Source organism: Anguilla rostrata, chromosome 8, assembly GCF_018555375.3.
Source record: "Anguilla rostrata isolate EN2019 chromosome 8, ASM1855537v3, whole genome shotgun sequence".
Lineage (NCBI taxonomy): Eukaryota > Metazoa > Chordata > Actinopteri > Anguilliformes > Anguillidae > Anguilla > Anguilla rostrata.
The window spans coordinates 31,464,389-31,480,011 of record NC_057940.1 but is presented as its reverse complement, the minus strand read 5'-3'; the positions used below and the strand labels follow the sequence as shown (position 1 = coordinate 31,480,011).

The window sequence follows — 15,623 nt, the reverse complement described above, 5'->3', positions numbered from 1 at the left end:
AGAGAGGCAGGCAAAGAGGGGGGGGGGGGGGGAGAAAGAGAGCGAGAAGCCAGCCTTTTATGGCTGCAGTATTTTGAAAAATGTCCATTTTTAGTCACAGGCCCCTTGGAGAGCCTATCTTTTCCAATACTGTGAGGATATTTGACATTGATTTCTTTTAAAATGCTGTGTTTGTGATTCACACACAAAAAGGAATTCCTGTCTTTAAAACGATGCGTCACGGTGCGTTCATGTGTCTCTGTAACTGCACAAAGTGAGTATGAAGTGATGAACCGAAACAGTTAGACTGCTCAGAGACACACTTTCTTCCCATAGGGTTGTCTGTCACAGACATGCATCACTAAGTGAATTTAATACCCAAATCTGGAAATATTATATCTGTGGTCTCAGTATTCTTCTGTGTGTGTGTGTGTGTGTGTGTGTGTGTGTTTGAGAGAGAGCATTGACCATTGCTTGACCTGTACTGGTCATTCTAAAAGACCGATTCTGCACACCATCTATGCATATTTGCAAGTTTCTTCATGTCTTTGTAACATGGCTAGATCTAATGTCAAACCTTAAAAAACAATTACTGTTTAATATCCAGTGTTACAATGGGCCTGTGATGCAGTAACAATCTACATAACTGGTGGATTAGTGCCCTAGCTGCTCTTTCCACCAGAATGCGGTTGGTTCTTGGACCTGTTATTAAGGCTTAATAGCAGTAATTCATTAAAGTGAACTGGATATGCTTCCCCTTAACAATGGTGAATAACCAATGAGGATGTATGAGCTTCGACAGTGCTGTGGCTAACTGTGATTGATTGAGGATGTGTACCTACTTGACAGTGTTATGTAACCCTTTTCTCCAAAGACTCAGTTCAACACACTCTTTTGAGTTATTGGAGCCCTGTTTCAATTAGACACTGTGTACAGTACATGTTTTGTTTTGTCCAGTTCTCCAGACACACAAATTGGAAATGGCCACCGTTTCCCTCTCCCATCTTGTCCACACACACACACACACACACCACAAGCATACACATGCGCACACGCACACACACACACATCAAAATCTTGGGCCTTGACATTTTGATTGGGGGAAGATAGACCAGGACCTCTGACCTCCCCTTCCCTTTATTGTCCCTGAAAAATACACAGGACCTCCATTTTAAGAGCTGGACCCAGTGGGTCAGGACAGACATAAATTCACACTCCGGTGCTGGGAAACACATTCCTGGTCTCCTGGCACGGGTTCAGAATGATACATGGGCCTTGAAAGTGCAGCCACAGAGAGTCCTTGTGAGCGGAAAGCTGTTTCTCACTCTCCCTGCGAACTGCTACCACTGTCATGTTTCTCACCCAGGAGTATTTTGGCTACAACATGCTGTATCGACCAGTAAGAAGGTACACTGCTATGATGCTCTGAAGAACCTTAAAGGCCAATGGCCATGAAATTAGATGCCGGCCTCTAAAAATAACATTATCTTAAATTATTTGATCTGAGAATATTAATTTAAGTTAGTGAGGGCAACCATCACTGTGAGTGTAGCCATCAAGCAAAAGGTTATTGTACCAAACAGCCAATGATTTTTCAGTGCAGAGAATATGTCAGGAATATGAAATTCTTCCCTTATCTAAAGTACACACACACATGCACACACAAGCATGTGTTTCTGAAGCTGAACTGTACTCCCAGGATGCCCTGTGCATAGTTATCTGTGCGCTTATCTCAGCAAAGTCTCCTTCCCACTAAGATGCAGGCCCCAATGTCCTTCTTACAGATTTCATCACTAGATCATAAAGACACAGACAGGCTCCTCCATCTCAGACAGAGTGAGCTCTCCACCCTAGTCCTAGTGGTTGTGGGGGGGTGGAGGCAGGCGGAGGCTCTATCTTGGAGGTCCAGGCCCTCCGGCTGTTGTTAGTGTTGTACTGTTAGAGAAACGTTGCTGTGTGGCTTTGACATTTTGTTCTTGTGGTAATCAACTCATCAGTTGGTTCCTCTTGGAGTGTGGAAAGAAAAGATAAGACACTTTTGGTGCTTGGGGGGGGGTGGCTGGGGACAGGGGAACAGAGGGGGGGGCAGCAGGATGAGAGGAACAGAAGGGTGGACACTCTCAGAACGGGAAGTCTCCTACGCCTTTGAGAAAGAAACCTGCATGTGGGTGTGCACACGTGTGTGTCTGTGTGTGCGTGTGGGGCAGGCATCCCCGTGTGTCAAATCTTTTGTTTCAGTTTGCAGGCGAGAGGGGAGTTGGCACTATAATCCTGCCGCAGATCCTTCTTGTGCACACAGGCCTATTTTTATCCAGCAGGGAGGTACCCCTGTTTAACCTCAGCTGAGGTTTCTGGGAGGAGCAGGAGGGAGTGAGAGGATGGTAATAGCACACAGACATGAAAGTGACCCTTGTGTAACTGGTGTGTGCTTTCACAACCCTTGGGGTCACCTCTACTGCGCGAGGAGACTGAACACAGCTGGTGACAGAGCTTCCGATCTCTGTAATGATGTGCGATGATGTCACAGATGTTTAACCCAGTTCCAGATACCACATGTACTGAACGTATGATGATGTTGATGTGTCATGGTCAATGGCAGAAGCCTGTAGCAGAAAAGACCGTACCTGACTGAACCAGACTGGACGGACACTAACATTTCCAAGGTGAGTGAGTGAAGGTTTGCTGGATATGGACGAAGTTCCTCATGTGTAACTCATGCACATGCACTCAGCCACACCCATACAGACACACACGTGCTGTACGGTGGATGAGACTCAAGCACACACACACATATACACAGACCACACACTGGTTATCGGTTGCACATACCATGTATGTGAGAAACTGCTCTGACATATAGGTGGGGAATTTCACTTCCTAATATTCTAGCTTTGTGTGTGTGTGTGTGTGTGTGTGTGTGTGTGTATGAGTGTGTGTGTGTGTGTGTGTGTTTGTGTGTGGGTGTGTGGTATGTGTGTGTGTTTGTGAGTGTGTGTGTGTGTGTTTGAAAGAGAGAGAGAAGGATAAGAGGAGTGTTGTTTCTTTATAAATCTATTGAAGTCATATCAAAGAACAACATTCTCTGCGGAGGGCAGTGTGGAGTGGAGGTGGGGGGGTTGTCATGAGGAACTGAACAGCAGTTAAATTCCAGTAGTTTACATATTAGGAGTCTGCTGGAGAAATTGCTGGAAATTTTGGCAAAAATCAAAGCACAGCCTAAGAACCTCAATAACTGGAGGTGGTGGAAAGTTTTAGACCTGAAAATTATGTTGATATTAATGCTGCCACTCAATGAAACCAAAAATAAAATAAAATAAATTTAAAAAATCAAACTCGTAGACGACAGAACTTTGTTAACTTAAAAAAGAAAAATAAACAATAGCAGCTTGATTCTTCTTATTCATATTCTTATTCTCATTGTTATTCTTCTTGAAATTCTTGAATTTCCAAAAGTACAGAATTGATTTGCAAGACTGACTGATTGATTTGCAAAACATAGATGAAGAAGTATTTGAATGTAAGGAGTCTGAATTTAACAGAATAAAATCCATGAGTGAGTTTTGTCTTATTATTATTAATTTTTCATGAGAGGTGAACAGGAACTGACCTCCAATTAAGTTTCTATACAGTTGTTCCTGTCACCACTGGATTAAGACAATTTGCTGTAAGAGTCAGTAATCACAGTATACACTAACATATGGGTGAGAGTGGCCATAATATAAACAGAGTGAGTAGACCATGGTGCCTCTGTGCATTAATCCAGCTGGATGTTTGCAGTGTAAGCAGTCATTCCTCTTTACTGTGCCACGAGCAAGAGTGGCCCGTGAGCCAGAGTGAAACAGACGGGGGAGGAAAGGGTTGAGCTAGACGGGTTTCTCAGGAATGTGTGTGGTACTAATCCCCCCCCCCCCCGCCCCCCGCCACCCCCGTATTAATAAACTCAGTTCTCTACCAGACTGCCTAGTATTGTGGTGATAAATGCCTTACATGGACACATTCAAAACAACCACTCCCCCTTTATCGACCACCCTATGGATGAAGTCTTGTTGCTAACAACACCTACCGGAATACAAAGGCCTGCGATGCCTTTCATTGCTGAGATAAAGCAAAGAGCAGAAACAGAGGAAGGAAAGTGAGAGATGGGACTCACCACAAATTGCAGTTTTCTTTGTATGTTGCTCCTGAGGGGAACCTCTGTCCATTCCTCTCACAAGACCCTGAAATAATAACAACAAAACCTATTACTACACGTCTGCAGGTGCTGTACGTCTGACTGTTTGGGCAATTGGAAACAACTCAGTGACACACACAAGCATGCACAGACACACACACACACACACATTCACACATACAAGCACTGCAGAGAAACCAGGTCTGAGCAGGTTAACACCGACGTTCTTTGGACAGTGCGATGCTCCGGTAATCCGGCATCGGAATGTTCTTCGGCCTTTTCCCAGCGATGTGAGGTCCTGGTCACGCTTTAACATGCTTAATTAGAGCTCCTCACATCAGCCGGACTGTCTGGTTCTCATGTAGCTAAATCATGAAGCCTCCGCCCCCCCCCCCACCCCACCCTCACCCGCCTACCCACCCACCCCAGACCCCAGCACCCACCCACCCACCCCAGACCCCAGACAAGAGACACCCTGAGAAACATACATCCATGGAACTTCCTATTCCTATGATTTATCACTCTTGCATGCTGGTCCTCCCACAGCCGGCTAATGAACTCTGACACAATCAAGCTGATACAACACACAGTAGTCTGCCATATGTCATACCAGCAAGCACAGGGTGTTTTTGCAGGCGCTGCTGCATGAACGTTTTAACTTGACAGGAGCAGACTTGTGTTACACCCTTTACGTTCCCGCCAGCCCTGTCGTAAACCCCTTCAGCACATAGCTGCTATTTTGTAGCGGCGGGGTCACACTGGGCATTGTGGCACCGTGATGTCACGGTAATGTTACGTGGCAGCTGATGTGCTTCTGGAGTGCATGGGAGGACAGGACTGTTTCCAGGTACTCTGACTGAGCAGTTCCTTTCCCTTTCCCCTTTTAAGAGTCGCTTCTGAAGCCGGCTGGATACTTTAGCCAGCTCGGCTCTCCCTGAAAGTACTGGTACAGTAATCCACACCAGCCCTGTTCACTATGAAAGCGCTTGTTCTTCCTCGACTGAGGCTCCTACCCTTTCATACAGGTAAGTTGAGCAGATAACAACAGAGGATGGAAGAGAGAGAGAAAAATATGGAATGGAAGGGTGGAAAGTGAATGAGTATGAGAGCAAAAGAGCAAAAGAAAGAATGAGTAAAGACAAAAAGAATGAGAAAGAGAGAGAGAAAGAGAAAGGATAGAGATGGAATGGAAGGTGGAAAGAGATTGGGCATGAGAGCAAAAGAGCAAAAGAAAGAATAAGTAAAGAGAAAAAAATGAGAGAGAGGAGAGAATGAGGAAGATAAAGTCTGTGTCAGTAAACACCTGGTCTGGTGTGATTCAGTAACCTGGTGACACACCTGCGGACCCCCGTCCCTCTCCTTCAGCAAACTCCCCCCATCGTCTAACGAGCACATACCTGTCACACCCTCTCCGTACCTCCGCTCTCACTCTCGTCCCCTCTCTCTCTCCCTCCCTCCCTCCCTCCCTCCCTCTACATTGCAGGCATTCTTTCCCCTGACCTCCATTCATCCATCTCTCTGTACCTCCCCCCTTCTCTTTCCACTAATAAGAAACCTACTGTTCCCTTCTGATTTACAGGTACATTTCTGCCCGTCTGTGCAAAATTTACACCTTTTCCGCTGGGCAGAGAGATTGCAACTTATCTGATTTGCATATGCAAATGTAGAGGCTAAACCTCCAGAATAGAATAATTAATGCCTCTCTCTAATGCTGTGCTATGATAGCAATTTCCATGTAGATGTGCAGAGAGCATTTCTATGCTGTGCCTCTGCCTCAGCCTGAAAAGATATTTTTGAGATGTCCCTGCTGGTCTTATCTCACGCAGATGCAAGGTCAAGAGGTTTGTGCAGTGGTTGTATTTCAGTCAAAACATAGCTCAGTAACACATTTGTATTTCAGCTGTAGCAGTGCTATAAGATATATAGGTTTTTTTTAACATACACAGCTCACATATTACATATTATGAATTCATGGCATATATTATTAGTAGGATACTTCCTATTGCTGTTCAGGTTCACCATTTTGTTCAAGTGTACAGTGATACTGTCTTACTGGGAGAATGAGCAAGCTGTAAGCTTCAGGTTTCAGCCCAGTTCATTAACCTGTGCACTGCATCGTTGTACGTGTCATGGCATGTGGTTAACCATGTGACGTGCTTTAGACACTTTAACATGATGCACAGCTTTGGTCCTGATTGGTTAGTATAATCTGAAATGCTGTTCTTGTGGCTAACAAGGTGCTTAGCCCCCAATACCCTACCCACACCCCCCTCCCAAGCTCCTCCCCTTTGCTTCTCCTATTTCTCTCTCACCACCAATGAGGGGAGGTGGGACACCCAGACAGTGCCCCCAGAAGTCGGGACAGCAGTCGGAAACAGTGCGGTTGCAGAACAGGTCGCAGTAGCATATGGTGTCCAGGTATGGGACAGTGCACTGGTCATCCCGTCCCGGACAGCAGCCCCCTCTCCGCTCGCAGTAAGACCCGAACGGGTCCCGAATCCCACCCCTGTGCAGGGAGCTGTTCAGATCTCTCCTCGTCCGTGACGCGCGTCTCCCCATTCCATCCTCTGCCAGGAGGAGGAGCCCAAGGGCCACTGTCATCAGTAGGAACTTCATTGCTCACCTGCAGGATACAAGAAACAACAACAACAATAATCAGACGTGAGAAAGTCTTCTCTGCCAAAGAGCCATAGTTTCCAACAGAGGAACCAGCCAAGGCTAACTGTTAATAGGATCAGATTTGCTGGTAATTCATGACAAATAAAGCTGGTTGGAATGAGAAACAGAAAGTCAGCGTAGAGTAAAGCCACATTTTATGGTGTAAGAGTGCAGGAGATGGACTCCTGACCCTACAGCTGTTGAAAAGTGGAGCGTATCCAGGCAATGATCTTGGGACGCTTTGATAAGTTGTGCTCTGTTCACATGTACTGGGGGTAAAGCCCTTCTCCGAGCCAAGAACACCCTAACAACAGGGCTCAAATATACACCTCTGTAAAAAAACTCTTCATTTTTAAATCTGCTTCTACTCACATGTGCAAACACACTTATGCGCCTATGCAAACACCCACACATATTTTTCTAAGATATATTGCACTGTGTTTCATAACTGATGTTGCAAATCAATGTATTTTGCTCAAAGCAAATTGCATATTATATTATGCAATTAAGAAATAACAGATAGAATTGCGCTCATACAATAACTTCCCAGTCTGGAGTGCCTTGGCCTGTATGTTACATCATACAATAAACAATACACAGCCTTTTTCCTTTTCTAGTGCCACCTCAAATAATTCCACTTATTGCACTTACTCAGGAGTACAGCAAACACTAGTCTTCACATCAAACACTTACACAAGGAGTATAGTGTGTCCCCGTCTTTCACTAAAGATTACAGCATACACCATCTCGCACACAGGTGTAGAACAAACCATTCTTATATGAAGAAGTCTTACGTGGAGTAGGCTAGAGCATGCACATGTCTCTCAACTAAGATTATAGCATACATTATTCTCACACACAAGTAAAATCATGACTCATAAACAAGCTCTAACTACTTTACACAGCATTGTTGGATGAACAGTAAAATGTTCAGTGTTATTAGACTCATATATACTCTGTTAGAGTTTAATTAACAAGGGATATTTTACTGTGTGGGTACACACTGTGATCAGTAATTATTTTAAGACAAATCTAAATAGCTGTGGGTGTGATGGACAGTCAAACATTCAACAGTAAAATGGATACTGCACCACGTATCTAAATGCATACTTATGGGTATTTAATGGGGGTCGTTTTATTTCATTATATAGTTTTGAGAAGTTTTTTGTGGAATCCTGTCAGAATGCTCTGAGAACTTTAAAAACTATTCCAAAATATTAAAGAACATTAAAAAAAAGTAATTAGATTTCAACACAACCCATTGCAACATAACTAATTGGTCATTTGAAGAAGATGAGACTAAGCTGGGTTAGTGTTGAAAGCAACGGCTCGACATATATGGTCATTTAATGCAAAGGAAATGGAAGGAAACAAGATAGACATTTTTTTTAAAAATCAAAATGTGACTGCACATGTGAGAGTGCAAAAAGGCCATGAAATTATCACCACCATGTGAGAGCCCTGTGCTATCTTCGGAATGGAAAGAGGCATGTTTCCTGCTGTCAGAGCAATCATCACACAGCAGAGACATTAAAATAAAACACAGCAAACACATGCACACACACATGCACAGGCACACACACACATGCACACACACGCACACACACATACACATGCACACACACACAAACACACGCATGCGCACACACACACAGTTGCGTGCACGCCCACACACACGAGCACACACATTCACAGTCTGACGGGTGAAATCTGAAAAGAGACCAGATGGCAAATCATACAAGCCCTCACATATATAAAGAAACCTAAACTAAACTAAGCTCAGTACCGATGTGAGCTAATTTAACATTCAAATGTATGAGTATATATATTTTTTTAAAGCCTTGCATTCGGTGAGAAATGAAAAATGGAAATAAAAATGACGTGAGGACGGGCGATACATAAACTGCAGTAAAGCAGCGCAGACTCCTCTGCTCCCAGGACTCCCAGTCACTCTGGAGGTGGCTGCCTGGCCATCTCTCCCCAGGCTCCACAGAGCGAGAACTTTGCCCCCATCACTCTCGCTCTGCCCACAGAACAATGGCTTATCTCCGCACGTGACTGCGTTTTCACTGCCTGCTGTGGTCTTGAGTTACCGAGACGGGGGGCGGGGAGCAGAAGGAATGGGCGGTCCAGAAGGGGGATGAGTGGGTGGGTTGTTTATATAAATAGCATCATCAATTATCCAATCAGCTTCCGGAGCACAATGGCCCTTCCACGGATGAAGAGGAGCTCCGGAAAAGTCATTTGCAGTGCAGTTTTCTGCATGACTGCGCCTCTAGTTAGCGGCAACATGTGCGCACGCACGCGCACACACACACACACACACCCAACAGCAATGCTCAGTTTCTGCCAAGTTGAGCCTTATGGCCCTTCCTTTCATGACTGACTTTTCACTTCTGTGGAGTGGTCTAGCAAACAGCGGGATCCAATGAGGTCAAGGTATGGAGAGCCCATGATTCAGAGTAGCGTACTCAGCTCTGTTTGGTACGATTCCATTTTATTGTGTAGTGACTATAGAACATACATGCTCTACATTCCAGAATGTCTTCCACAGACACTGCTGCTGACATAGCTTACTGTCTCCAAAGTGTCACTGGAGCCACCTTTCAGCTATGTTGATTAGGTGGTTATGATCACCTTGAGGCATCTTCTATCAACACCATCAGCAACACCATCAGCAACGACAGGGGGAACTCGTGAAAGGCAGCCAACAGCAATTATCGGCCGTCAGCTGGAGGGCTCAAATTTCAAGTGGGGTGCTGCCATCGAAGCTATGAAAAATTCTACAGTTACATCTGTGAATTTCAAGCTGTACAAATGGGGGAAGGCAGAAAAAAGTATGCATTGTAAATCATGCCAGACACGAGCCCAGTGTTTTGCACAATGTAACCCCGATAAGAACTGCACCTGCACGGGATTTCCATTCAGTAGGAAGCATTTACCTCAGGATTCTGGCTGTGTCCTGATAATTACCGGCTTCAAGGTAACAGCAGGGAGGGGGGATGTGACTACACATGCAGGTTAAGATATCGCATACCTCTCAAAGCTTTGAGGAATACTGAGCTAGGGACCACTCATGCAGGTGTATTGAAGGGCAGACTCATAAAGGAAGCACACCAGACAGGGAAATTTCATTCATTTCAGATGTGGCTAAAAAAAAAAACATGAGCTTGGAGCACAATGCTGCAAACTCCTGTCCCCTCCAGCACAGAGGTGTGTCGACTTCCTGTGTACGTTAGACTTTCACCACTTCCTGTGTACGTTAGACTTTCACCACTTCCTGTGCACGTTAGACTTTCATTTTCCAATTGCAGGGCCAGTGTGTGTGTGACAGCAGAGAACGGGTGTGAAATCCTCCATCACCTCCCAGTTCCACAAAGCCCAGTCAATATGAGGCAGACAGACTCCCCAGGGATTCTGTAGGATTTAAAACCCATAGCCGCATCCCCGAAGTTGCATCAATAGGGGCAGCTGAGCTCAGATCAAGACTGCTTCTAGCAGTTTCCAAGCGTTTTTCACCCAGTAGGATGGTCAGTTGGACAGCCTTGTCCAACAATGACCCATCAGTACAGTGGGGTTCAGATACCATGCCCCAGGGCTGGACTGCAGCACGTTTGGCTAAAGGGAACCGGTCTCCAGTGAAGCCTTCCATTACTGCTGCATTATGGTTATAAGAAAGGGTTCCTCAGATGGACCTGCAACATGTGCAGCTGTGTTTCGGTGGTGTGGAAGTAATCAGAAAGACAATGACAGGCACTACAATAACACAGAGCAGCAACCCCCTCCCCCATTACAATGCACACACACACACACCACACACAGACATGCACACACACACATATGCACACATACGCGCACACACACACAAGCACACGCACACACACACCATACGCACACCACAAACACACACTCACTCACACAAACACATGCACACACACACAGACAGATAGATTAGCAAGAGACAGAGAACTTAACTTTAAACTCATAATTGTCCTGAACCTGTTTTTGCTTGTTTTTCATGATTAATTAGCCCTACCACCAAGGATCACCCACCTGCATCTGCATTTACATTTCCAATTTAGTATCATTAGAGCTCAATTAAACATAAATGAAATTTCATATTTCGACCAAAAGGCCGTTGTTGTCTTTTATTATTTTATGTGCACAAATGTGATTATATTACATCAGATGTAACCAAGTTAAAAAGAATAAGATTCAAACGGGGGTGCCTCATTTCAACGGCCAATTGTTTTTGTTATTTGTATGTTTTTTTTATTTTTGTTGATATTATGTCATCGTATCTACACTAACCCGCCATGATCTACAGAAAAAAAGGAGTTTCTGAGTTACCACACATTTACAGTGATGCTAACATAGATATGTTGAGTACTGTGCACTGTCCCTGTTAGCAAAACTGGTTAGGTAATTAAATCAAATGATCAATTTCTCTAACACTCTGAACTCCTGAACACGTGCAAATGCACACTATGTCTGACGCGCACAGACGCACACAGACCCTCTCTCTTACACACACACACACATACACACACACACACACACACACGCCCCGGACACGGCACCTGTCGATTGCGCTTTGAAAAATTATTTTACGACCGACTACCAAGTGACTCGATTGCTCAAGGGAGGCGGAACACGTCGCTGGAGTGCGGCTTTTTGACTGCAGAGCGCGTGCGTTGGGTCTGCTGGCGGGGACCTGGAGCGCTGGCACCCTTCCCTGGGCCCGCCAATTTGCGGTTAAGCTCAGATAACAAAAGCTCAATCTGGGACAGGGGCGAACGAGCGCCTGCTCCGGTGTCCGACGCACGGGAGGTCACAGAATGAGGAGTCCTCCAGCGCCTGACACAGGTGTAAGAGAAGCAGCCGAGACAGAGCGATCGCGCTGTGTGGCACAGTGGTCCTGCTATCGAACAACCTGGTGTAAACCCGGTGCTTAGAGCGTGCTTTATTGTGCTTACAAATAAAGCACTCTTGAATTACACTGTCATCCATGGAATCACGTGTAAGTGTGGATACGCCCTCTACTATGCGCCCTAAAGACAAAATATACTGTACGCTTACAGTCACAATCAGCAGGATTATTCATTTTTATGAATCAGCTGGTCCAGAAATCAAATCCTACACCTGTGTACATTTTAACAAGCGGAAAAACATCACAATTGTTCCCATTGTGCTTTGAGGACTCCAATGCAGGCACACCGTCCATTTATCAGGTAGAAAGAAACCTGGGAAATATCCAGCTGACATGAAATTTGCACCTGTGTGGAATACGAGAAGGGAGGAGTGTTGCTATAAAAGAAAGCGGAAGAAAGAGCCGAGGCAGAAAGTTTTCCTTACCTTGAGTAAATTCTGTGGGGATTCTCCTTATCTGTATTATAATCCACTGGTGGAACGCAGAGTGCGTATTTTGGTACTGAGGCGCAGGTTGCTGTCTCTCTGTCTGTCTCTCACTCTGGCTCTCTGGCTCTCTTTCAGGCAGTCTGTGTGCTCTCCACCAGGCTCACTGACCTCTCTATATAACAGCTGAGAGGAGGGTCTGTCAGTCACTGTGGGTAAGCCCTCCTCCCCACCCCCTCTTTCTTCCTGCCTCCCTCCCTCCCTTCCTCTCTCTCTCTCTCTCTCTGCCTGTGCCATCTACTGAACCTCTTATCTCTTTGCTCTTTTCATATTCCTTTTTACTCTGACCTCTATTGCTTCTTCATATATGTTTTTTCTATATAACCGTATCAGAAAGACGCTTGTAAAAGATAAAAGGGAAGTGTCTTTTCTCTTCACAATCATGATTGAGACTTGTCTTTCAGTATATAGTCCTAAACATCAACTTTTTCTTATACTGAAAAACAAAAGCCCTGTAATGCCCCTTACATTTCTCTAAACTCTATTTGTACTATTTACTTTGTACGGTTTCTGAACACAGATGCAACAACCTGCATTTTTATAGTATGGTATCTTCAGCTCCCTCTTGTGGTTCAGGTGCCAGACTGTATTTCTGCATGAAAAGAGCATCGCAGGTTGCTGTCAAGACAAGCAGACAACTGAGTTGAAATATTTTTACTGCAACAGCAGGTACGAACAATATAAATTACATAAACAAAATGGTCATTAGAAATTACCACTTATTTTTTTTGAACCTGTACAAAACAGTAGAGCCAGTCTTTCTACTAAGAATGATGGATTGATACGTGATTAGCTTCAAACCAAAAGAGAGGAGCATACATCTCTCTCTCTCTCTCTCTCTCTCTCTCTCTTCTCTATCTATTCTCGCTTTTCTACCTGTGGTTAGTTTGTTAATTGTTTTTGTTGCTTGTATATAATTTTTATTTTGAAGTACAGTAATTTCTGTGGTTGAGCAATGTCCCAATAAAATCTCTCTCTCTCTCTCTCTCTCTCCCATGGTGTCGGAGATAGTGACAGGTGTTCTCTTTCTTCTGCAGCTGTCCTGCCGTGGAATCTGAGGCTTCTGAATGTCCTCCTTTTTGATGGAGCTGTGGCAGCAGGAATCTGGGTACTTGGAGCTAACAGACCACTGAAAGCTTGTTAACTTGGGCCACAGATGTTGCATACTGGAATCAATAGCCCAAAACCTATAATCAATAACGCACGACAAGGGAAGGGTGGGGAAGCCTGGGGGTAGAGGTCAAATGTGAGCAAACTGTCAACACAACACAGCAAAGTAATCTACCAAGTGTGACCATTGACAGACGCCCCATTCTCCGAAGTGCCAAAATGCAAACAAATACGCACAATTTCATGACCAAAAACTGTAAAATATCTTGAATAATAATGAGAACAAACTGCAGAATTCATATAATTCAACTGGATTGGCTATTGATGATTTTAGTAAAGGAGGTAAAACCTAAAATGCAACTGAACCTGTATTTATTCCAAGGTTCACTTTTTTGCATAATATACTTCAGCATACTTGAATTATAATTACATACATATATGCTTCAAGTATACATAACCAAACAATTTTTTCACATGGGGCATACATGGGGCATGGTATCTGTCTACAGAAATTAAGTGGGTGAAAATGTATTTATTACATACATTCTGGGATTTGACATTTATCTGAAACTCAGAGTGAGTCATCAGTTTCTTGAAAGTTCTCCACTCCTCATAGAGCAAAGAAAGACATGAGACTGAAGAAAAAAATATTTCAGGAAAGGGGTGTTATCACATGACTCACATAGTTGAGCAATGTATTCTTACTTTTTCGAAATTTCAATTTTTTTCCAGGTGAAGGGCCAGTGAGTGGTTGTAAAAGACAAATACTGTGCAAAGCCTACAGTATCTGAAAGGCTAGCGTCACCACCTAGTAAGACAGCTTCTACATGTGGAAAAATACTGGAAAAAAACTCCAGACAGTACAGAAAAATAATCAATTTTATTCCAGAGAGATGGCACATCATTATTTAATGGTGATGACTCAGCGTTGTTTGTTTATATTGTAGCTCTAATTTATACATGCTTTATTCTGATTGCCTTGCACATTCTCTCCTGTAGTGCCTTCTGTCTACGGTCCATAACTATGTGATTGCTATACCTCTGTGCTGTTACTGCGTTAGCAATTTTTGTGTTCTCTATCATCAGTGGTGAGCTACAAATAGTAGACAGAGAAAACACCTAAAAACACCATTATGATCACTTAGCATGTCGGTTTTTCAGACCACCCATTAGGAAGCGTATTCATTTCTTCTGTAATGTGTGGAAGTTCTGTTTGATTATGCTTAACGTAAAATTATTTGCTAAAGTAATTTATTTTGTTCTGTTTTTTTTGTCACAAAAATCAGTTTCAGGATTATTTCTAAATAAATTTATGGTCATATCAATTTCCCCTGTTTGAGACTCAATAGCCATAAGTCATATAGGCAGTTACACCCTTCCATTTCCTTGCATAAACATGCACACACACACATGCACACACACACAAAGACACACAGACAGACAGATAGATTAGCGTACATATCAGTACACATGCTCACTCACAAGCATAAAGCATGTAAGAAAGGCAATGCAAAAGCACCCAATGTTCATTTTGACCAAGAGACATTGAGGAATTTGTTACTGAACTGAACAGAACTGAAAGGCCGAGTTTGATTACTCTAGTGTTTCTCCTGCCACATTCGACAACAATGTGCTGAATTTAATATCAATTACCAAGGTCTAATTCGTTGTAAGGTAAATTTAAGAATGGTTGGGGATCACAACAGACTGCATTTCATTTATTTTATCATCCATAAACTGACTGGCTACAGATCTTTGTCATTCTGCAAGCCCCTCCCACTCACCATTACTAAAATAAATGGCACCCCCACTCCCTGATCCCATCAATATCAGCATTGTTCTATTCAGTCCTATTGAGAACATGACTCCACCATCCCTGGTCTTCTTGACCATGTGTGCGATCAGTCATAGCCGTTTAGCTGAAAGATGAACGTTCCAAACGCCTACACGTGCTGTAACACGCAGGAAACAGGCAATACGGCAAAAATATCCCAGCACTGTGATTCAGTCCAACGCCTTTCCCTTACGGTAAAAGCACAGGACCTTAATTGTGGTCGCCAAAGGCCCGAGGGGGTTCTCAGATAACCCCCTACCTCCATTAACTTCCTGAATCAGACTTTGGTCACGAGATGGGGGCCTCACTGTGACTCACTGGATGTGGACTCAGGGGCTGTGCTGTTACGCAGGGGTCACGGAATGTATAGGCAGAACCCTGCAACATGTGGAGCGCCATTGCGCAACGCAGGCTCGTGTGGGAGGACTGCCTGATAATGAGTCAGGAGTCAGGAGT

At 44.1% G+C, this 15,623-nt stretch overlaps 1 protein-coding gene across 2 annotated transcripts in view; it reads right to left on the bottom strand.

The window, feature by feature from the left end:
• Positions 1–12,338, bottom strand: part of tinagl1 (tubulointerstitial nephritis antigen-like 1) — a 29,462-nt gene extending 17,124 nt beyond the window's left edge. The window contains exons 1-3 of one of the 2 annotated variants that reach the window (XM_064347691.1): positions 12,164–12,338; positions 6,463–6,773; positions 4,130–4,196 (exon numbers count right to left, since the gene is read on the bottom strand). In XM_064347691.1, the coding sequence (XP_064203761.1) occupies positions 4,130–4,196; positions 6,463–6,766 (371 nt within the window). In that variant the 5' untranslated portion in view covers positions 6,767–6,773; positions 12,164–12,338. The remainder of the gene's footprint in view (positions 1–4,129; positions 4,197–6,462; positions 6,774–12,163) is intronic. The other variant, XM_064347692.1, reaches the window with a different exon arrangement.
• Positions 12,339–15,623: the final 3,285 nt, after the last annotated feature.